The sequence below is a fragment of the Ischnura elegans genome, chromosome 2, assembly GCF_921293095.1.
Source record: "Ischnura elegans chromosome 2, ioIscEleg1.1, whole genome shotgun sequence".
Taxonomy (NCBI): domain Eukaryota; kingdom Metazoa; phylum Arthropoda; class Insecta; order Odonata; family Coenagrionidae; genus Ischnura; species Ischnura elegans.
The window spans coordinates 100,224,530-100,248,878 of record NC_060247.1 but is presented as its reverse complement, the minus strand read 5'-3'; the positions used below and the strand labels follow the sequence as shown (position 1 = coordinate 100,248,878).

Below are 24,349 nucleotides of genomic sequence, written 5' to 3'. Positions count from 1 at the left end.
TCATCGTAAATGGTATCATTAGAATTTGTTTACGTTTTTCCTTGTGTCCTGCAGTTATTGTGGTTGTTGACTATTCACTGAACACCTTATCGTCCCTCACCACAACGGCCGGCCAGTCATAATGAACACCATACGGTCACCCTCTTCTCTTGGAGTACCTACCTCGCCGAACAATGGCATACAAAGCATTGAGAAGGAGGGTGAGTAGTCGTCCCCCAATGGCAACAGCTAAAGTCAAGTAGGACAACTTACAGGAATACCTTCTTACACGTTATTCTCGCCGTGGGGATGCAAGTCTCAAACCTCGAAGATTTTGGCTCTGGGGCGTCATTTTTGCCTTAAAAAGTGCATTTTGGGAGCATGATATTAGTGTCGTATGTTATGTCAGAAGGTATCTTTGTAAGTGGTATCATTAGGATTTTTTTCTTTTTTCCTCGTGTTCTGCAGTTATTGTCGTTGTTGACTATACACTGAACACCTTATCGTCCCTCACCACAACGGCCGGCCAGTCGTAATGAACCCCCTGCGGTCATCCTCTTCTAGCAGAGTACCTCTCCGAACAATGGCAAGCAAAGCATTGATAAGGAGGCCGAGTAGTGGTCTGCCAACGGCAACAGCTCAAGTCAAGTAGGTCAATTTACCTAAGGTGTACCTTCTTACAAGTTATTCTCGCCGTGGGGACAGCAGCGGATACAAAAAAAAATCAACAAGGGGGCGCAAAATATTTCTTCCAAACTTTTATCGGAATGAAGAATAAGTCGCATGCAAAGTTTGAGAAAGTATCATTTGAGCTGATTACCTTTACACATATGCAAGATAATGCTATCTTATGATATAAAAAAGTTACAATTGTGGTTCTTCTATGTTAGGCTATGCAGGTGGCCCCATAAGGGGGGACACTTACCCCCTTTGACCCCCACATGTAACTGTACAGAGACCCTGCCAGTGGTAGGGTCTCTGTACAGTTGGATGGGTGGTCGTGGAAAGATGTGGATGGTGAATTTACCTTTTAAAAAAATTGTCATAAGTAATTCCTTGATAGATTTGAAATACTAATTCTTTGGAACGTTTTATCACAGTTGCTTTGCCAGTGCTGTACCCCAGAATGCGGGGTATAATGATGTGACAGAAGCAGATTGTGACCATCGCTGGTAAATGGCTGAGTTTAGCTCCACAGTGTGGGCTGAAAGAAGGTATGCTCATTAGCTTTTGAAGTGTTATGGGCTATAAGTAGATCAGGGTGTGTCCCTGCTCCAGGAACACATTGTGTAAATAATTCTGTAAATATGTAATGGAATGTTCTATTACACATTTTATCAGAATACTAATCCATTAAATTTCAGTGTTTCCACGAGTACTTGTATAAATAAATTCTAGTATATTAAATAAATATTTATAGTTAAGTATCTAATAGTTATCTTTCATCCAATAATTGTTTCTTTTGGTTGCAGGAGAAAGTAAGATGCAGCAGAGGGTGATGATGGATCAGCAGCAATGGATTGAGCAGAAATAGTGCTATTGGTGCTCCCTTTAACAACCCAAATTGTTATTTAAGGAAATTTAATTCATGGAAAAAATTAATTTTTGTTGAATTATTTCTTCTTTTTTCTTTAATAAACAATACAAGTTGCACCATTCGTTTTTCCTCATTGACTATTGAGAATTAGACAAGTGACGTACTCATCTAATTTGGTTTCAAGAGAACTAAAATGACCAAATCTGAGGCTTGCAAATAAATGTTATTTTAGGAGATCTACAGATAGATATCTATTAGACATGAGACATCTATTGTAAAAAGTATAAACATCTAATAGATATCTACATATAGATATCCATGGTAGATGTCTATTAGGTAACTATTTATCTATACGTAGATATCTAATAGATGTTTATTTTGTGTGTAACGTGCTTGAATTTTTTTTCTGCCTGTACAGATTCAGTTATTATATTTTTGTATTTTTAATTAGTTTCATCATCGACTTTGTCCATTGCTGATTTGGCCTAAAGACAACATTTATTAATATTATTATTTATTAATGGCCGAAGTCATCCATGATTCATCTTTTCCCACATAATAAACATCACAGATCTTACAAGTAATTTAAAGTAGCTCATAATGCAGTCTAATTTTTGTTTGAGAAACATGATATGGATGAGTGAGAAGCATGAGGAGTCATCTTCTGGAATTCTGTGGAGGCAGGGAAAAAATATTTGGAATTAAGGAATTATAAAAAAAGCTATGCACAACCATTTATTCAGATATTTCATTTTCCTATAACATCAATTAAAATATTGTAGTAAGAATTGATGGAATGTCAACGGCATATTTTTTGGATCTTTCCACGTCAAAGAAACAAGCCCTCAGCCAGTTGACAGCGTGGTGGTTATTTCAATTGGTTAGTCATAACATAAATTTTCCCCATACCTTTTTTCTCTGTTGAATTTAAAATCCCTTGGGGGTTTAGTCAGTTATTTATGCATGAAAATGAACACATTCAGAGAGCTGCGGGATCTTCAAATGAATCATAAAAGTCATAAATTGCTCGAAGTAACAATGATGACATGATGGAAATGAAGCATTCCTGTGGAAGTGAGTTGTTACTGGCATACCAAAGGCATATTGAACTTCCAAGCAGTGCCCATGCCCGGCAACATCTGTAACATCATTCAAATTTGAGCACAAATCCAAAAATACAGAAAGACCCTGACCTGAAACAACCCTGACCAATGTTCTGTAATTTTAGTCAATGCCGCTCAAATGGCAGTGTAAAATGTCTCCAGCATTCCCAATCAATATTGTTGTCACTTTACCAAAGAAACCTTTGCGGAAAGTATTCTGTGCACACTGGTCTGCTTCCTCCAGAAAGAAAAAGCTATGCCCATTTTCGTATTTATAAGAATAGTTTCTAATTATCTTGGAATATGAACTTCCAGGTTTTAACTCTGATAGTTCACGCAACCTAAATGGAGGGGCAAGATTTTTCCATCAAAAACTTACTTAAGCAAACCCAAGGCATAGGTGGTGCTCATCAAGGTCAGACTCACATTTTAGCACTCCAATCGCACTCAACGCAAGAGGGTTTGTCACCTATCAGATGAAATAATGGAAAATGCAGAAGAGGCAAGGGATTGGGAGACTATCCCAAGGCTCGAAAAAATTCGTGCAGTCAAGTGAGAGAGAGGCAAGCTCAAAGATATTGGCGCATGTTACGAGGAAGTCAAAGAACATCTGGGTGTTTTTAATAACAATATTGAAGCTTTTTCATGATCTGTGAAAAACTGAAATCGTAAGTCTAAAATTAATAAGGCATATAAATATGTACATATAAACCATTCCGATTATGATATTCTTTCACCAAACAAGCAAAACTTGCATATCGATGATGTTCATAAAAAATCTACTGAGAAGCAGCAATCACTAAATAAAACATAGTGGGTACCTAACATCCAAGTTTATTGGTAATGGTTGCAGGAAATACAAATTGTACAAATATAACCTCACACTTGATTACATGCATAAAAATTATTAGAGAACTGCACCAATATTTCAATGAAATAAAAATAACATTTGTGATACTCCTCCCACCTAACACCAAGATGAACATACAACAGCGGAAAATAAAGAGTATGAAAAATAGCATTTATCAGTCACAAACACTTGGCATCAATCTTGAATTAAAGAATTATAAATGGAAATTAATAATGACAACTAACCAAAGCTGAATTTACAGCTAACATCCATGATTTTGAAAGGCTTAAAAAGCACGTTTCAAATAATGAAATAGTTTTAAAATCATACTTCAATGTTTTTTTATTTTGTCAAACGTCTTTACAATAATGCAAAATTTTAAAGCATTTTTTGGCATAATGCTAGCTTATTCCCAATGTTTCAATAACCAATTATCTCACTGCCAGACAGATCAAAATCTACAATTCAACTAATGCAAAAGGGAAACTAGGATGGCTGAGCATAAAACAATTGAGGTGGAAGAAACGAATCCCCAGTTGATGATTTTTCAGGGTTACTGGATGTCAGCCCCTCATATTCCACGAGTTAATTAAAACTGAACAAGCAGAGCACTTGTGATGTGGCTACTAAGTCATATCCTCAACGACGATTGACAGTCTTCCAACTTCCATCCTCGCCTTCTTCATCGGCCCAAGATGAGGATGGTTCTTTCACAGGTGCAGCTGTAAAGACGAAATAAAAAATGTAAATTACATACAAAAACTCTGCCAAAAACAAGTAAACGGTAAATCAACGACATTTTAAAGCTACTTTACCAAAATACATCCTTCTCCAAGTATAGGATTCCCCCTCAATTTTTTCAAGGCTTGGTTTTTGAAAAAAAAATCCTACTCTGTAAAACAAGACTATGAGCTCTAGGTGTTAAGCATGCAAAGTGCTCATGGTGTACAACAGGATAAATTTACAATCAGATTGAGAAGTATTGTACCTAACGCATTAATTGATAGTTTTAAGGCATTCTCATTAATAAAATCTGTTCTAAATGAATTTTCTGCATTTTGTCTTGTATTGACCATGTATAATGAATAATATTTAGTTCCTATTCTAAGGATATTTTGAAAAGATGGGAGAAACACTTTTTTTGCTGAATTTTTATCATCACTGAAATGATACCCTCAAGAAAACAAATACTTTTTATTGCAATTCAACTATCAAAGGCCTCATTTTATGTGAGGTGAGATAAACACCTGCACCAATCTGCACCTATCCACCAATATTGAAGGGTCTTCAAATATCATAAAAAATTACTGTATCAAGCCCATAGCATAATTACAGCTCTATTGTGCTTTCATTAACATTGTTTCTAAATACTGAATTTCATGAATTAGTGAGTGCCATAACTTTTCCTCTGCAACGAAAGATTTCAGAAAAGAGCCATGTCATTGCACTTTTACTGTGCTCATAATGAAAGAAACAAACTGAAACATTATGACATTTCACATAGGTTTTATAGTAGCATCCATTTTTCACTAAGACTACACTCACTTTTAGTTATTCTGCAGTTAAAAAATTGAGAGCAATAAGCCAATTCAATGTAATAAAGGCTTTCCACCACTTAATCTTTCTTTAGAGGACAGTTGCTGAAAGTTCACTGACAAAACATGACTGGCTGAATTAACCCATTAAATCCCATGCATGTTAATAACTTAAAAATTCCAAATATTTTGATGATTTAGCAATAAAACAGACTCAAATAAGGCAAATTATCGATTTTTATATTTTTATTGTTTTTAGTTTGCGGTTTGTGAAACGTTGCGTATACGCAACGTTGGGAGTTCCCCGGGTCAAATGAGCCGTTTTGCTTTTTTTTCGGAACTCTTTTATTTTTGCAAATAATTCGCTTTTATTGTAACCCTAATATATAATTAACCCAAAATATTGATTAAACTTGGTATTGTTCATGAAATTTAGAGGACCAATCAGTATGTGAATGAATATTGCACTTTTGGTAATCACTAAACATCTGGCTGCTACAAACTTGGCATCTTCGTCGTGAATTTTTTCGTCACGAACAATATTGTGGCCAACCTTGTCTTTCCTTACTGTATTTCGCAAACTATGTATTCCTTTATGTCCTATACTATGGCAAGTTTAGTGACTAAAAGTGTAGTTGCTCAAGTCGAAACTTGAAGCTTGTACGTGGTAGAAGGTCCATATTATCAATAACAGACACTTTGTGACTTCCACAAAGTATTTATAAAAATTTATACTATTTGACTGGTTTCAGCTATTACACCATTATAAAGTACAGAAAATATAAAGAAACCGGTCAAATAATAGGAATTTTTATATCGCGGAAGTAACAAAGTGTCTGCTATTTATAATGAGTAATTGCTCTTTCACTTTCGCCCAAATATGGCATCATCTTCTCGTCAAAAGATAATTTATGAGAAATTGCATCAAACCATAGAAATATTTGGTTGAGCTCACAAAGTATGGACGTATCTTAGAAAACTTATCCCCCTGGTCCAAACTTCTGTTACCAGTCAGGCGTAAGAACATTTTAGGTTCAACAAAACGCTTCCGGGACATCGTTTGACGCACATTAGGAACGCGTCCTTACTCCAGTAATATTTTTTGCTAAGGCGTAATAACCACTAAACATCAGACCGGAAGAAATACCACGCTATTGGAATATTTTCTGAGAATTTCACGCACTATGACCACTGGCGATAGTGAACAACTTAGGCTGCAAATGTGAGTTCAGGTTATTTGGAGGGAACGATTGTTCAACAGACAACCACAGATATAGTAAAAGCAGATGGAACGAAACATCGCCCCTTCTATATACCGTAATACCCAGAAAGCCCTTTACCTGAGTCAATATACCAAGAAATATTTTTCTTGGAATCCCTGTGCATTCATAGTCACTCATAGTTCTCAAAAAATTTCTTTCGAAATGACCTGCACCCTCATTTGGAGCCTTACCAGCTCATTACCGTCAGCGGCCAGTGGGCATGAATTTCTCAGAAAATACTGCGATAATGTGATCCCTCTTATCTCTCCATTCATTTTGCTCACTCGCCAACCCCCGCTGTGCACGGAGACCCATTGGTGCCGGGATATCCCCGCCCAGCCTAACTATGCTTTTTACCCTCCCACTGCCTTCCCTTTGGATCCTAGTTTACAACACTACGTAAATACGAATTTACGACCTATTTGCTAACCCTCACATACTCACTTGCTTTTTGCATACTTGTCAACTGTGGTAAGCAGATCGTTCTTACCTTAGGATGCCAGTATATCTTGAAATTGCAGACGCCTACAGAAATCATTATATTTTCTGGACAACTCTATAGCAAAGTTTTTATGCATCCTTTGTTTCGGTCACAGTAAATTTCCACTATAGCACAAGTAAACCCTGATTTAATCTTGCTCGATACATGAAGTTAAAAATATCAAACGGTCACAACTCGGTAAAAACTCACCACCTGCCAAACATCCTAGTAAAGACACTTCAACACTTATGTAGATGTATATTTAGGACTAAAATACTGTACAATTGCCTGAAACTAAAGTTTCACCATAAAAAGGTAACATATTCTTTATGCGCTTTTCATTTTTCAGTCCAAAAAGAAACGCTCTACACGACTACCGCCGCGGTGCGCCGTTTCCCAAGATTACCGGGGTCCTCCCAACGTTGCGTGAACGCAACACTTGCTTTATTCTTAAATTATTTGAAAACCACTTTGTCAAATTCACCCAATTTGTTACAATGGCCTAGAATACAAATGCATTATTGTATTTGCAGAGAGATATAATCATCGAGTGCCTCAGATTTAACATAATATGTAAACTTAGAAGATAACTTAAAATAACGACTTACATGTAAATGAAAAGGCCATTGTAAAAACATAAGTTATTAAATTTCTACCGTGAAAAAATTCATAACATTTTTGAAAGTATTGAACTACCTATGTAAAAAATATTAACTACTTAGCAATAACAAATACGGAGAAAAAAAATCGCAAAGTTTGTGTTGCGTTCACGCAACGTTGGGAAGAAATAGGTTAATGATACAACTCTGATTTAGTAGAAATGGATCCAGAAGTTATTTAAGTACTTAGTGAGTAACATCTCATTTCTCATTTTACAGAAAATAAAGAGTCGTCATGCGTAAAATCCATTCCTATGCAATTCTTGACGTAGTTCTCCTATTCCTTTTCTCTAAGAAATTTTGGACAAAATAGGGGAAACTATACTTGGAGATATAACATAATATGCACAACAAAATGAACTATGAGCATGCTGTTGGCTAAATCATGCAAATGCGTGAGTAACTCCTAAGTGACGTCTAAAATCTATTACCGCAGTAAGCATTTGGGATGTAGAAAGAAACATACAGTAAAAGATAATGCACTTTCTAAAAAGAAGAAGCATGTGAAGCTAAGTTAAGGGTGAAAGATGTAATTTAAATGAGACTCTGAGCATGATAACTACTATGCAACAATGCAATGTTTTAATTGCAATGAAAATGCATAAATTACTACCCCATGTAATAAATGGGTATTCCAGTTTCATTCAGTCTTCTTAACTTTTAATAATCTTCCTTAAGTATTCAAAGCTTATTGCCAAAGTAATGCCTGATATCCTACTTTATTTTAGAGCCGTTAATGCAGAAGCAGTTAAATAGCAAACTTTAAAGGCACACACTGGGTAAAAAATTATGCAGCAAGCAAGCCTGTGAGCAGCACTGAATTTGTATGGATAATGATGTATAATAGCTACAGTTGTCGTAATCATGAATTTCAATGGAATCATTGGCAAACTAAAATAGTGATATCTCAGTCTGATCAGCAACATTTCCATCAAATAAATTTATTATTAATGGGTTACTCTTCGTACTTGGATGCCGTGCTGAATCTGGCGGTTCAACCCCGTGGATATCTGATGAAAGACCAAGTTAAGGCCTAACAGAGCTCCAACGAGCATGCAATCGACCAAGAGTAATTTGTGAGAAAAATATACAATCATTCATGTACCTTAACACAAATGGAAATTAATACACTTTACCTCTGAATGTTATCCCTCATGTCTCTGGTTATGGCAAGCATTAAAAAAAGATAAAATAGGCAAATTTGAAGTTAAAAATTCAATTAACAAGGGCAATTCACATGTACACATGAAGACATGATTTCCTTTCAATAACAAGGATAACTTATGTCTCTATAAGGAGGTAAAAACAAAATCAATGATATTACCTTTCAACAGGGTAATTAACAAAAATGAAATCTAATACAGGATACAACAGTCCCCAATGTTATTGGGGTTAATCCATTCAAAGTTTTAAGCAGTATTACTCATTGACATTACGTGATAGATCACAAACTAAATACAAAAAAGAATTATGCAACGAAATTGGTCCAGCAACCATTAGGCATACTCTAATACATTTTGATCCTTACATAAAAATATAACACACCAATTACTCGAAAAATTTGATGGGAATGGCAATCACTTACATCAAGTGCAAAACATTTTTTTAAACAAATGTCAGTGGACTGTTGGGATAGGCAACCAAGAGAGGTACCATCAATGAGAATAAGGAGATTTTGATGTCAATGAATAAATAACAGGGAATTAGCGGAGCCATAAAGTGAAACTAGGTATTAACTTAAGCTTTAACTGAATCACCAGGAAGAAAATTACTATGCCCATGCTAATAATATTTTTAAGGTATGATACACGTAATTTTTACCTCATACTGTAATGTAATCTTCATATTACCCACAGCAACTTCCTTGTATATTTTTTCATCTCATTAATATTTTTCCATTGTAATTCATTAAATAAAAATAAGTAAAAATACCACTGCTCATAACATTTCAGATAAATTATTACTAAATTACGGATAAAGATTAACAGTGATAACATTTCACTGATATTCCTAGTGAGAATAAAATTCCCTGAGATTTCCCTCTCCTCAAGATTGCTGGACACACTATAAAGATTACAAAATTGATATTGATTACGCCAATAAAACCATACCTGGTACCCCATTTGCAGAAACAAACAGTTTCACTACCACACTCATCTTTGTTAGATGTGTCATTATGGGTTGAAAAATAATTCACATAAGAAAAAATTGAAATGGTGTACAATGAAAACATGAAATTAGAATAAAATCATAACAGAATAGTATGAGAATAACTGAAAAAATGATATGACCACGACAACTGAATAGCATCATTGATAATCAGAAGCAAGCTATGGATAAAAATTAGTCAACACAAAGGATATGTTGGCACCACAGCATTTAAAAAGAATGACAGCCACCTATGAAAAGTACCCAGAGAGCCAACTTTTTCATCAGCAATGCATTTTATGCAGAATAAAATCAGAAAAAGAAATCTAATACACCCACTCCTGGATAAATGCTCCTAATTTGTACGATAATTTTTAAATTAAGTTGTTAGAGCGATAATTGACATAGGGCAATTTAAGAAATTAAGTTCCGTTAAGATTAATGCTCACAAAGTTTCACACCGTCGAAATTCAGTGAATCTCTTTATAAATACAGTTGACAGACCTCAAATCCGAAAAGTTTGGGACCAAAGGGTTTCTGGATTTTTGGTTTTTCTGGATTTCTGGTCTTCAGCCTCAATATTTTATTTATTAATTAATTAAGTTATAAATGCCTTCAGGCTTTTGTGTTAAATAATTAAGATCTGTTCGTGTCCCTACAATAATGGTGTTAAAAAAAATTCTTCACAAACAATAAAAAGTCAATTCATAATTTTTTTAATCCCATTTGTTAGACATTATGCCAATAATTAAGATTGAATAACTTTAGCCATTGAGCTAAAGGCTTTACCTCAAGCCATACGCAGATACACAATATGTATTATCACGCATACAATCATATTAAAATAAATACTTTCCTCAAGTCTTTATCTCACAATCCAATAGTGTCATTCTATGCTTTGAAAAATAGCAAAATGAAGAAAAGAAAACTCTAAACCACTGTAAAACTAAAATTCACGCACATCAGAACTTGTGCGATAAACAACTTGACTCAATGAATGCCTTATGCTGGATACAATGATTATAAGCAATTTCTAAATAAAAAACGAAAAAGGAGGAGAGTAAAAAAAAGCCTTCAACCCATAATAAACAAAGCAGGAACTAAGAGGGAGTATCAATGTCATAGTCAAGCTTCCCATTATCAAAATGTGTCAAGACTTCTGATTTCATGCCAAGCAGTACATTATTCCTTCAAGTGAATTGGCACCATTCTGTTTTCAATAGTACCTTAAAACTTTAGTTTGAGCACTACGAATAACTTCCTGCAAAAGGACACACAACTTAATTGAAAATTTTACTGATTAATTGATTACTTTATGACAAACGACAAAAACTTTAATCAAACCATTTTGAAAATACTTCTTTTTTCATATGATTTTTTGAAAATATACAATCATTTAAGTTTTAAATAAAAGATTATTCTTCCATAAGCAAAAGAAACCAGTAACAGAATACAATTCTGATTGAGGAAACAAGTATGTTTATGTAAAACTGGAACAGGGGCTCAAAATATATACAGAGGCAATTCAGAGCATTACGAATCAGACCACTGTTAACTGGGGAGTGTGTGTAATCATTTGTTCAGAAGAATGAATTTACCTGAAAACAGGATTCTTTACATGATTCCTTGTTATTTAAAAAGAGTAAGCCTACGGCTCATCATTGTATAGTGCTTCACAGGCGTGAAGACCCAACTAAAGTAGTGCTAACACACCCATGCACTATATTTTAAACAGAGCAAGAATTTCAGAACCGTAAAAATCAAGCCAACTCACGTTTATCCTCTGCTTTAAGGTCCATAGCTTTATTTGATACTAAGCGCTCCTCTGTAGTAGGAACCTGTTTCTTGTCATCTAGGGGAGGGGGCCGACGTGTCGGGGGTGCATCAGCAGCTCCAGCAGTTCTGGGAGTGCCTGGATCCTTGGTGCGCCAAGATCCTGCTTCCCGAGCACCATCCCTCGGTTCAGCCATGCTTCGGCGCTCAATGGGAGCACGTTCCATGGGGGCTCTCTCCAAAGGAGCCCGCTCCCCGATGCCACGTTCCATTGGACGATCACGATCTGAGCCACGCTCGCCCCAGTCATCACGGAAGCCCCTCGCCACTGGCAGGCGGTCAATGGGGCCTCGCCTCGCACTCCACCTTGTCTTGTCCTCCGGTTCCTCAGCTTCCGGCTGAGAAGGACGACTTCTCCAGCTGCCACCCCCCCTTTCCTATTAATTGGAAGTTCATAAAATAGATTAATATATGGTTTAATACTATTTAAATGACTAATGTGTGGGGCTGTAAAACTCAATATCAGAAACAGGTAAGGCATTCCTAAGTTCAGGAGAAAGATGCTTCTACGGTCATATGAGAATATCCAAATTTTTTAAAATATTTCTTGGAGTGGCAACTCAATATCAAGTTGAGGTGTTCCAAACTTTCTCGTGAGTCTTGTGACTAAGTAGTAAAAAGAATATTAATACCATCGCAGACACTAAAAATTGATCAAGTGCCTCTTAACCACATAAAATAAAATAAATATATTATTCCTTCACTAAAAATCAGAATAATTGTGATTTAAAATAAACTTGAACAACTATGGAACTTGAATGACAACGATGAACATAAGGTGCATTCAGCCATATTTTTTAAGTAATCAATTATCTAGTCTCACGATAACTTGGTGAGAGCACACTGTGGACAGTAGGGTGATCCTTATTTTTAAAGTTTTCGAATTTCTTTTGGGACGCCCCCCAGTTCTGTTCCATTCGGTGAGAAAATAAATCATAAAAATTATTTTTGCAATCGGATGCCAGGAAAACGTGTCGCATCGCACTTTAAGTGAAATTTTGATATTTTGATAAAGAAATTTACGTAATTTTCAGACAAAAATGAAGATGATGTCACCCTCGGATTATTCTATCACTTTTTTGTCTTCTACAACGACTCGTTAGGCATTTGCATTGTGTCACCTCAAATTTCTTTCATTTACGCCCTTTGGTTCCCAAGATGTCGCACTGTCAGACACTTTGGGTGACATGCGGGTTGCATACTATCAGTATTTGTTGATCATTCTCAATCTTCGTAAAAGCATAAAATTCATATTCCCGGAAAATTTTCCTGACATTTTTTGAAATCAAGTCATTAATTTTACATGCATATAACTGGCCAAACTGAAGTTCTTGCCTTCAAAGTGGAAGGAGATGAAAAAAATTGTTTTATTTTGATCAACCCAATTTATCAGTGAAGAATTTTAGATGTTCAAGACTATATAAGTTTCTATACTACATTAAAGATTTGGGAAATTATGATAAAATTTTTAAATTATCCCAACCAGGGATGATAAAGATTGCAACAACAGATAATTACTCGATGACCTTAAGGAGATGTAAACAAGTAATGACTGGTGATTTAAGTCATGATAAGTAATATGTAAGAGTCTCTTGACATGTTACACTTACTTTTCTCATCATTTTATTATCAAATGAAGACATTTTATTTATTTATCAACTTTATTGTAGAAGAAATGTTAAGTAAATACAGTGGAACTTGGTTAGTACGTTTCTGAAGGGACCACGAAAAATGAACGTACTAACCAGGAAAACGTACTAACGAGGAAAGTAAATAATAGCAGTCGGGGTTATTGCAATCAGTGAAAAAGTCGTCATAATTACAATTACTATCGGTAGTTCTCATAGGATCGCCTTCCTGAACTCTTTTCACATTTAAAATCAAGAAAATGAGCGCTACATTGAAAAACAATACCATGTGAATAAAAATCGCAATTTTTCATGGACATCCCGGAGACGATTTCATGATTACGGCGTCTATCTCCCGTGATTTATCCTATAAATATTTACAGAACGAGGACGAGTGAAGCGAAGACAAGTCATTTTTCTTTCTCACAGCGTACTCGGAGAATATAACAACAACCCAGAGTAAGTCAACTGGTTTTTTAAACATCATAAAAATTGGGCAAAATTATATTGACTTTCAAATTACGGCAACAGCCGTAGACATTCGCTTCTGGAATGATACCATTTCGATTGTAAAATCGATCGATATATCGACTGATGACACGCAAGATTATTAGATTACGACGTAATTACAAGAAAATTTTATATTAGACAGTTGAAATTTACTTTCAAAACTTGTCTAATGTCGTCTGCTTTCGTTCCGAGATCAAGTATTTTTAAGCTAAGCTTCGCGTGGAGATCCAGAGGACCGTCTGCTCCCGCAACAGTAGTCAAGTAAATACGCACGACGTCGAGTTTATGGAGCAGTACTGCTTTAGATAATGTGGGAATTGTCTAATACCGTTAAGACTCATTTCTTCATCATGATAACTCGTGCAATAGCAACAATTGCCCACTCGCGAAATTTGTGCGCAGCGGGCACTCCAAAGGCAACAGAAGGTGAGGAGCTCGGGGTGGGGAAAATTGGGGCTTCTTATTGGCTGTAGTTTTTCGTAGTCAGACATTCCCGAAAAATGGGCGCATTTTATTTTTCATCACGTCACAAGAATTCAGAAATGCATTTGGATAAATTACGGTAGAAGAAAGAGATGTGGAATGAATGGAAGAATGTTAATGGATAATAATAATAAATTAAATCATGAATTCAGACGTTTGCGACCCTTAAGAAGACACTAGAGAACGAATTGCAGGTTGCGTCACGGCAAGCAATTGAGCGTACTAACCAGGAAAGCGCAATTTTTTCAAACGTACTAACCAAATTCTTTTACCTGTATTTTGTTCGGATGGTACCGGGACCGAGGGAAATCGCCGTACTAAGGAGGAAAACGTACTAAGGAGGAACGTACTAACCAAGTTCCACTGTAATAGCATTTGAATCGCAATTCATTCCACCCTCAATTCATTTTTCAAAATTACTCTCTTACTGGACATTCATCTAATACGACAAGAACATATTCTCAAGAGTATAAGAAAAAAAAACACAAGAACCCTCCTCTGGTACAAATTCATGCAATACAAAAATTCATGATGAGTAGAATGGGTCAAAAGACAACCTCCAGTGCATCATTTGACGTGTGCAAGACCTCAAAGGGATTGAATTCAGCGAAAAGAGCAGAAAACAACAGCAAACAAAAGGAGTGAATATGAGAAACAAATAAAGAAGACTTAAGTGCACTTACTGGGGTATCAGAGGGACGATCTCTCCCAACGTCGCGGTCTCTCATGCCTGCGCCGCGGTCGAATGACCTCTCCCCGTCAAAAGCACCCATCTTCTCCCTTTCAGCTGGTCGCTCCCGGTCCATTCCTCCTCCTCTGCCACCCTCCCTGTCAAACGCACTACCGCCACCCCTCTCCATGAAGCCACGCCCCCCTTCCCTTTCCATGCCCCTGTCCCGATCCCCAAACCGGTTTATCCCGCCATCCCGTCCATCTCGGTCAAACGCACTCGGCCGGTCCCTATCACGTCCAAATCCACTTCCCCTGCCGTCACGGTCAAAGGCACTCCCCCTGTCTCGGTCCATCATTCCTCGGTCCCCGATTCCGCGACTCATGCCCCTCTCACCGTCCCACCTTCCGGCACCTCCACTGCCACCTTCCATTTCCCTGAGTCGAGCTGGAATGAGAAAGAAATATGGTTAGAAAATTCACCTAAGTACTTTAAAAGGTTGTGCTGATGAAAGGGCAATTCACCATCATATGTGCTTGTCGAATAACTGATAAATTATGTAATACATTGTTTTTGCATCAAGGATTATTAACAGCAGGTATTCTTAAGCACTGTTTAATGCTGGCTTTACATTTTTGGAGCCACAAAATTCGAAATTAAGAATCACTTAGTACATTCCATACAAATTTATTATTGCTGACTTAGTAATGTCAAAACTATGGTCAGGTATAACATGTTAGTGTGGAATACACAGGGTGATTTCCTATTGATGCCCAGATGCCTAGAAGATAATACCTAGGATCAATAAATGATACTTTTTATGATCTGCGATTAAATAGAGATTGAACCTATTATTAAATATCAACTAAGAGTATCTTGTTTAATAAGACATTGCAGTAAGGCAATGTCTTATTTTACCAACATCAACTAGGAGCCTGGAATCTATGACATAGTTAAAACGATTATATAATTAACAGAAAACACACAAGATATACTTTTAGGTGAGAGTTTATTATGAAGTAAAATGAATAAATTACCAGAAGTTGGCCTCCATGCTTCTGTTTTGCCTCTTGAAGAATCTGCAGTGTCATCAGCAGCAGAATCATCCTTCTTCCTCCAAGACAATTTACTTTCAGAATCTCTTCCCCTGTCCCGGTCCCTGTCACGATCTCGATCACCAAACATTGATGATTGCCTCCAAGGCCCATCTCGAGGCCTGTCTTCAGATAGCCTGCTCCTTTTCTCTTCCATTAGCCTCCTGAAAAAATATGAGGGGCAAAATTAAAAGAAGTACTTCACACAAATCAGTGATGAAACAATAAAACTTGTTCACCAAAACCAAATTTTTCTGAATCTAGTCCCTCCCCAAATGTTGTCCAATCCGTAATTTGAGGCTTGATTTTTGAAAAAAAAATTCTTCATTTCAAACCAATTCAAAAGTTTTAGATGCTCATTTGTTTGGTGCTCATACGCCCATGAAAATAAAATTAATGACTTTTTTTGCTTGCTTTGCTGTTTAAAAAATATTTTGACGTACAAAAATTTCCTTTCCACAACTGTTTGGAAGTCAAGTGCAGGAAATGTGATGAAATGTTAGTGACAACAGTTTTCTATTTCTCATTTCCTAAAAATATTCAGGGCATGAATCTACCATTCTGAATACAGAAATTAACCCCTACGTACCTCTCCTCTTCTTCCTTCTCCCGACGGAGGGCCTCAGCAGCCTCCCTCTCCTCCTGCCTCTTCTTCTCCTCAAGCTCCCGTTGAAGCCTCTCGGCTAGCTCCTTCTCCTCAGCCTCCTTCTGCTTCTGCTGCTGCCAGTGTCTCTCATGCTCCTCCTCCCTCTCCTTCTTGCGCTCAGCAAGGCGCTTGATCTTCTCCTCGACAAGCTTCTCCTCAAACTCCTTAAGTTTTTCCTGCAAAGATATGGGGAAATATGCTTATCATCCATTTGTCCTCAGTACAGCATACAAAATGGACAACACTTGAGTCAAATAAATGATAACTGTGTATCCATAAATAAATAAGTGATCACGACAATAACTGACCACAGCATGTACTTTTTCCAGCCTACTATCCCTTGATGCACATGTAAATAAATATGCATCTTCAAACTATTAGAGGTATGGAGAAGATAAGTAAAAATATATGTTAGTTATGCAATAATATCATTGCTAACAGTTTATCTTGATAAAACATATCAAAATGACAGAAAACTCTTTAAAATTTCAAATTTTTCATTTCTAATGCACATATCACTATGGCTAAATTATTAATAGGCAAAACAGTGCACAGTAGAGAAAGAGAATCCCACAATGAGTAAATTTATACATAGTTAACTGATGGGCTACATTACTCTTATCACCCTTCATATTTTATTTCTTAAAAGAGGCCATAAGACAATGAAGTAAGCGACCAAGTTAATGGGAGAAGAGAGTTTTCAACGTAAGCCTTTAAACCTCTGTCATGGCTGCAAGTATACAGGAAAAAACCTTTAATCCGTGAGCATGGTGTGTCTTCAAGTGAAAGGCACCTTGGGCGGTGAAAAGGCTTTAGGAATTTAAATCCAGTAGCTAAGGTTGAAATTCAAATAGAATTACCACATTTTCTGCATGTTGGGTTCAATATTCAATTTAAAAAAAGTAAGATGTTAAAAATGCATTCAACGCATTTACGAACGATAACAAGCATAGTCAATGCTACATTTATATCATTAATCAAGCATGACTGAATGACCAGTCATCACAACATTAAGAATTAAACAAATACAATTTCTGATAACAAGTATGATGAATGACAGTGGCATAAAGAGGAATATGCTCAGGGGAAGGATGGAAGTGACTGAGGAGGCGATCCCGACCCAGGCAACGTGGGGTCCAGGGGTCAGTCACCGTATTCAGTGACTCGTCTCACTACCATGATAATATTAATAAATGATCTTTAACTTTAAGCAGTTGCAGTTACTATTTGTGGAAACAAGACAATAGTTTAAAATAATTTTTTTTATTTCTCTGACGATTTGTGGGGAATCTATCACCTCATCGCCTTCATACTTAAACCACTGATAAATGAAGCTTGAGGGTAATTACATGTCAACAATAAGAAAAGTTTTGTACATACCACGTACTGAGCCTTGCGCTCTTTCTGCAGCTTAGCAAGGAAAGCATCTTTGTCCTCAACCATTCGAGCAAGTCGCTCTCTGTGCTGGACAGCAGCGTGCCTCTCTTCTATGAGTGTTTGTATTCTTTCTTTTTCCATTTGCTCCCACAACTCTCGATCTTTCACCTTCAATGAAAAAAATACATATTATTCAACTACTAGTATTTATGACTATGTAATACACCATGGGAATCCCTTTGTATCTAGAGAAAGACCTTCCCTACATTTACAGAGCAATGTAATTTATGAAATGACAGAGTATATTATGAAGGAAAAATCAATCCTTCTAGGCACAACTTTAGGTGAAATTCATGATCTCGAATAGAATTTAAAATTAAGGTGTTTCAGGGGTGTCCTAAAAATCACTGCAGATATTCAAAATTTAGTAAATGCATAATGGCTGAATTGGGTTATTTGAAGGACATAAGAGTATATTATGATAATAAGATCACAACCACGTAGATATCAATCAAATCTGGAGTTATAACTGATAATCCAGACACAGCACATGATCACGCCTGAATGAATTCTTTCCAACTGCAAATTTTACAGCTGAATTGAGAGAGAAATAAATGAATGTATGTAACAAAATTAAGTACTGGTGAACTTTGATGCAGCTGACTGATGCATAGCCTAGAATAATGAGCCAAATACAAGTCTAAGTATAACAACAAAATCAAGATTATTTCACTTGTGTTACATTACAGTAAAGCAACACCTAGTTCATTGTTTCCAAGTGTCATGGATGGCATGATTGAGTCACATGCTGATGAAACCCTGTCCCTCTACATGATTGCCTCTTGTGCAAGTTTTTGTGATGTGACTGATTGGCAGGGTGAGTGTAACATGGATTCTGCTGTTCCACAGTCAATTAAAAAATCACAACAATTCTGTAGGACACCATATCAGCGCTCATTTTGCTTGTATCCTGCTATGTGCAGCCACGGAAGCGTGGTGTTTGAAAATGAGCGCCATCATTTTCATTGATGGTATTTCATTTGCAAAACTATATGCAAATATGCGATTCAATGCAAGATATAAAATAAGAGGTAATTAAAGGTGTATAGTGGAATTGAGGGACTCCATCCTTCATCTTTAGATAAGATACACAGAGTATTATGGGCACTCATTAAATTGAGCTTTCAACTAAGTATCAAATTTCAAAATACGCCTATTCATCACCTGCTTTTCCTCAAATGCTTTCTCAAGAAGAGGTATTTCTTCAAGCCTCTTTGCCCTCTCAAAGTAATCAACCTTCTTTTCTTGAGATTTCAACTTCTGCTGAAGCTCTTTCCTCTCTTTCTGCAATTCTTCAGCTTCCCTTGCTGCTATTTGGTCAGCATCAAGTTTTTTGATGTCCTAAAAACATGAAGCAAGAATTGATTTTATTATTTTATACTGAATTACAAATTCAAAGTTTGAGTGCATATACCAAGCAATAAGTAGAGTCCAAACACATAGGATAGGTGCAAGTCTTATTTAGGTATCAGGAGCCAATGCTAAAATGGTAGCTAGGAATTTATATTCTTTGGCACCCAAACTCTTTCTTAGATATCAAAGAATGATGATGGGTAGAAATAGAAGAACATAAAAATGTAAGTAAAAATTTGAAAGATAAAATACGAAGGTCAACTGAAGTATTTACATCATTAATCTAAACTACTTACTAATGATTTTTTTATGCATATGATGACAACTAGGTTGAATAGAAAATCAGACTGCCCATTGGTTACACTACCAAACTTCAGCCCTCGGCAAGTGAAACTGTATTAAAATTCACTATAATCCAACCAAGGAATGAAAAACTACCGATTAAAAGATTGTCATTCCCACATTAATATATTCCCTGCATTTATTGCTTGTCGTTCCTGGTCTCAAATAAAGTTCCAAATTTAAATTGGTGGATTGATACAAAGTTTGAACGTTTTAATTATTGAAATGAACTTCCACAAAGTTAAGCCTGTGACTATAGAGATTAAAAGGTCACAGCTGTGAACTGGACCCGGCTGACACTTACAGCAGAGAATAAAAAATGTCGATGGAATGAATGACCAAGTCCATTAAAGAGGTCAGCACATGAGAAGAGGGACTACATCACCTCACTAGGTTTCCGCTGAATGGCCTTAAGAAATTCCTTCAAATTTGCTCCATACTTACATCTTCCTCAAGTTTCTTGAGAACTCTCTGACCGTGACTGGTCATAGAAATCTGCAGCATCTTCTCCTTCAAGTGTCTGTCCTTCATCTGCTGTATCTCGTTCTCCTGCCTCTTCCGTTCCCTCTCCTCACGCTCAGCTTCAAGCCTCTTCTGCTCAGCAATGTGATGAGCTCTCAGGGCCTCTTCCTGACGACGGGCCTCTTCCTCTTCCTTCATGCAACACAAACCGAACAAATTACTTCACCAATACTCAACATCAACCTCAGGAATGTGAAACGATTATTGGCACGTGGGAAATCCTAATGCAAAGTTTTTATTAAAAATTAGCATAGGGCAAAGAAATAAAAAGACAGAACATTATGAGCTCATATATAACAGCAGCGGCTTCAAATGAAATTACAGTTAATGCAAGACTTATGATAATACTTAATTAAGAACTATTATACCCAAATTTAGAACAGTATCAGAGAGCACAATTCTGAAAACTAGAAAGAAATTTTTATTCTTACTTATAATGAAAAATGATTTTGAATTACATTAATTTTAGACAAGAAAACTATTTAAAATATTATAATGATAGTCAGTAGTACAAGAAAATGGATGGAAACAAAACTTTTTCCACACACTTTATATAGTCAAGACTAATAACTATTGTTATCATAGGCAACTTTTATGTACAAACAAGCTTATTTTATCAAATGCTTTACATAACAATTTACTATATACCAGGTACAAGAAATTGTTCTACTTAAGACTAAACAGAAAAAATGTTGCCCAAATCTAATATACATGAAACCCCTGAAGATAACACAAAGAACCTAAAAACATATTCACCACAAAGAAATGTATTCGTTACTGATATAAATGACTTGCTTTTTGAATAAAAAATAATATTACAATAGAACATTACTAATTTTGCATGAGATTTTGAAATATAACTTGCAATGATAAAAGTTTCCCAAAACCACTTACCCTGACAGTATTCAGACGTTCATAATATTCCTTACGATCTTCAATGATCTTGTGTCGCATCAATATTCGTTGGTGTTCATGTATCTTTGTGTCTTCATAGCGCTTGACCATAATTGCCCTCAGTGCATCTCTCTGCTCCTATAGGAAATAAATTATTCTCCATTTAGACAGGATTAAAAGAACAATTAAAACTCAACACAGGATCAGTTACTATTTTACTTGCATAGGGTGCTCTTTGACAATTAAATATTAACCCTTATTATCAATGCATCTTGATACACAAAATCCAATCTTAACTCATGACAAAAATGGAATTCCCCTTGAAATAATTTTGGTTTAAGATTTGCCTACAGGAGGCACACATCACATAACACTATCATGGAATCCAAAATGATGATAATAATGAATAGATATGGTTTGGAAAGGACATTTTGATTTCAACATTCCATACACAGTCCTTATAGTGATCATGGTTGTCAAGCAAGAAGCCATTAGCAAGATGGCATCTCATGCTGAAACCTTGGTTAATAAGAATGAAAACTGTATGGATGCGCAATCATTTCCCAATAGGGAATTTCCACAAAGTTAAGCCATTAAGAGTAAAATGAATAGATATATATGTCAAAATCCACTGGTGAATAAGAAACAATGTCTTACCTTTCTCTGGTGAGGGTTGATCACAGCCATAGCCCGATTAAGAACATTAGACATGGTCACCAGCTGGTTCCTAACTTGCTCAGAGGGCATGGACTGAAGCGTTGGTCCTTCAGGACGATCCTCCCTCTGAGACTCACTCAAGTCCATACCAAAATGGACACAGCGACGACCATGATCTATACGTATCTGGAAAAAGAAAAATATAGTAATAATTATAATAGATTCCTTTATTCGGATGAGGTTGAGACTAATTAGTCCCCTCTTCCACCTAGCCCCTCATTAGAGTCATTGCAAACACATTAAAAACGCTACATTTTTTTTTTTAATGTAACACAGTGTGATGATAATCTTATGTTTAAACTAACACCAAAATAATAAATGAAACAAGTTGACAAGGATATCCGTATGGTAGGCTAAATCAATTGTAAGTGCACACTCCTTTAAAATCACCAAATAATGATGGCAGTCACACTACTGACAAATAAACTGCAACATAAATGCTATTAACTTTTAACTGGCTCTTTTGAAATGTGTATGTTGTCTACTCCAACCTGTCAAAAGAATGATGCACTAATTGACACTTGATCAGAAATTAGCTGAAGGTTGCATTTCCATTAGAATTCCCTTCCTAAAATGGAATTATTTTATATACTTCCTGACAAGGAATGTTTCAAGTTTACTTGTACGTCTGATCTAGCATTGCAGACGACGATCTGTGGTGGGAAAAAAATTCTCGAGAGTAATTTTAGAAGATCCTTAAATGGTTCACCAATCGTGAATTTCTTAAATTTTTATCTACAATCATTAAATGTATATTCCATATCGCGAAAGCACAATTATTACCGTGGATTCGCTTGCGGTTGAATACGGCCCAGGGGAGCCGGAGATTTCGTCGCACTCGGGCATGTTTACGCCGTGACTAGTCAAGGTCAAACTGGAGAGGAAGGGAATAGCGGAAGCAGATGAGTTGAAGCGAAGGCAATGGGGAAAGTGGAAAGAGAGATATCTTGAGTCTTAGCCATGCACTTGCTTGCATTGACAGTTTGCCATAAGCCCTGGTTTCCCATAACCACTGCTGGGTGATGGGGTGATCGCGTGCCTGTAGCCATCATGAGAGTTGCGTGTTCCTGTTTTTCAAGATTCGCGGTGCACGATCGCACTCAATGATCACAGATGGGCGTCCCACAGCAGCTGTATTATGGACAACTTGTGACATGGTGTGGTGCCTGACAGTGTCTGACGTCGTGCAGTGATTTTGAAGCATTCGTACAAGCCACGTTTCTGAATCCGTGATCTTGCGACCATGGACGCATGGTTTTCAAAAATACCAGGTATTACACGGATATAATATATTAGATAATAATAGACTGATTGATTTACTTAAATGATGAAAGTAACAAGAAATTAAAGGGAAAGTTTGGATTACCCGTGTTTTCCGATTATTCGTGCCACTCCTCCGCATCATTAGCCCCGATAACTGGGAGTGCACTGTACCTGATTCAATAACACCTAATTTTCTCTTTTATGATTTTGAAAATAAACATTCCTATAACGTTCTTTAACCCTTTTGCGCCAGACCTTCGTTGAGGGAAATTCTTCCTCAATACGAGTCTCTTGAAAGTTTTCTTTACTCCCCTGTACGAAGCTTTTTCGCGTCGACTGAAGGCAGTGGTTCCCTCCCTAACCATTTTTGGACCCAACTCAGTGGGGCGCCGATCCCTTTCCTTGGCCTCTGTCCGAGACCCTAGAGGGATTAAAAGCCCCTTCCTAGGACGAGTCTGCGGTCAACTGGCTAAAATATTAGTGCAAAATATATGCAAATATTGGTTGTTCGCATCGATTTTTTACATTCAAAATGAATTTTGTGTTTCTTTTCTGAGCGTGCAGAAATTTTAAACTAAGTTCTAACGTTGATATAGATGTATTTAGTATATTTACTAGTTGGTCTATAACTCCGTTGATATTAACGTTAGAATTTTGTTTGAAATTTCCAGGTAGTCAGCAAAAAAAGATGAATTCATTCATAGTAATCGCCACGGTCACTTTTTTCGACCTGTGCCGCACAGGCGTGGCATTCGTTGCTTAGGTTAGGAAAATAAACGCCGCACAGGTGTGGCATTCGTTGTTTATGGAAAAAAAAATCCTCGCCGCACAGGTGTGGCATTCGGCGCGAAAGGGTTAATACGAACCTTGAAATCTGTAGTCCCATGGCCTTCACAATAACAAGAGTCCAATGCACAAACATTAAAAGACTCACCCTAAAGCAGCATATTTTGTAAGGCTAATCTGGTAAAAGAAACCACACTTAATACTAGTAGAGCTTGGTTTGGAAGGTCATAGTCCTTGAAAATAGTACGTAGCTACCATTCATGGTTGAAAAAATGAGTATGTCAACATTACAGAAACGCATATGGCAAAAGGACAGGAAATCCAAGCAATTCACAACAAAAGATAAAATGAAAGAGCCTCATTCACAACAACTTGATTTAAGATGAATGAAAATGAACTTTGTTTTTCCACATAAGCATTTATATGGAAAAACAAAATTCATTTTCATTCATCATGAGTCAATTCCACCAAGTGACGCCTCAAACCACCAACTTGACTTAACTTAGCATGACTTTCTGGAATTTGAGAAGGGCATCTGACAGTTCACAACTTAAATCATTGTGACAATCAGATGAACCTCAGCTTCATTTATGTTATAAAGGATAGTGCATCAGCAG

At 36.6% G+C, this 24,349-nt stretch overlaps 1 protein-coding gene across 2 annotated transcripts in view; it reads right to left on the bottom strand.

Moving 5' to 3' along the window:
• Positions 1-3,437: 3,437 nt before the first annotated feature.
• Positions 3,438-24,349, bottom strand: part of LOC124154242 (eukaryotic translation initiation factor 3 subunit A) — a 33,598-nt gene continuing 12,686 nt past the window's right edge. Inside the window, exons 10-20 of one of the 2 annotated variants that reach the window (XM_046527841.1) lie at positions 21,624-21,809; positions 20,967-21,104; positions 19,995-20,204; positions 19,020-19,196; positions 17,799-17,963; positions 16,362-16,594; positions 15,716-15,936; positions 14,692-15,125; positions 11,329-11,764; positions 8,543-8,566; positions 4,029-4,191 (exon numbers count right to left, since the gene is read on the bottom strand). In XM_046527841.1, the coding sequence (XP_046383797.1) occupies positions 8,559-8,566; positions 11,329-11,764; positions 14,692-15,125; positions 15,716-15,936; positions 16,362-16,594; positions 17,799-17,963; positions 19,020-19,196; positions 19,995-20,204; positions 20,967-21,104; positions 21,624-21,809 (2,208 nt within the window). In that variant the 3' untranslated portion in view covers positions 4,029-4,191; positions 8,543-8,558. Of the gene's footprint in view, positions 4,192-8,542; positions 8,567-11,328; positions 11,765-14,691; positions 15,126-15,715; positions 15,937-16,361; positions 16,595-17,798; positions 17,964-19,019; positions 19,197-19,994; positions 20,205-20,966; positions 21,105-21,623; positions 21,810-24,349 lie in introns of both variants that reach the window. The other variant, XM_046527840.1, reaches the window with a different exon arrangement.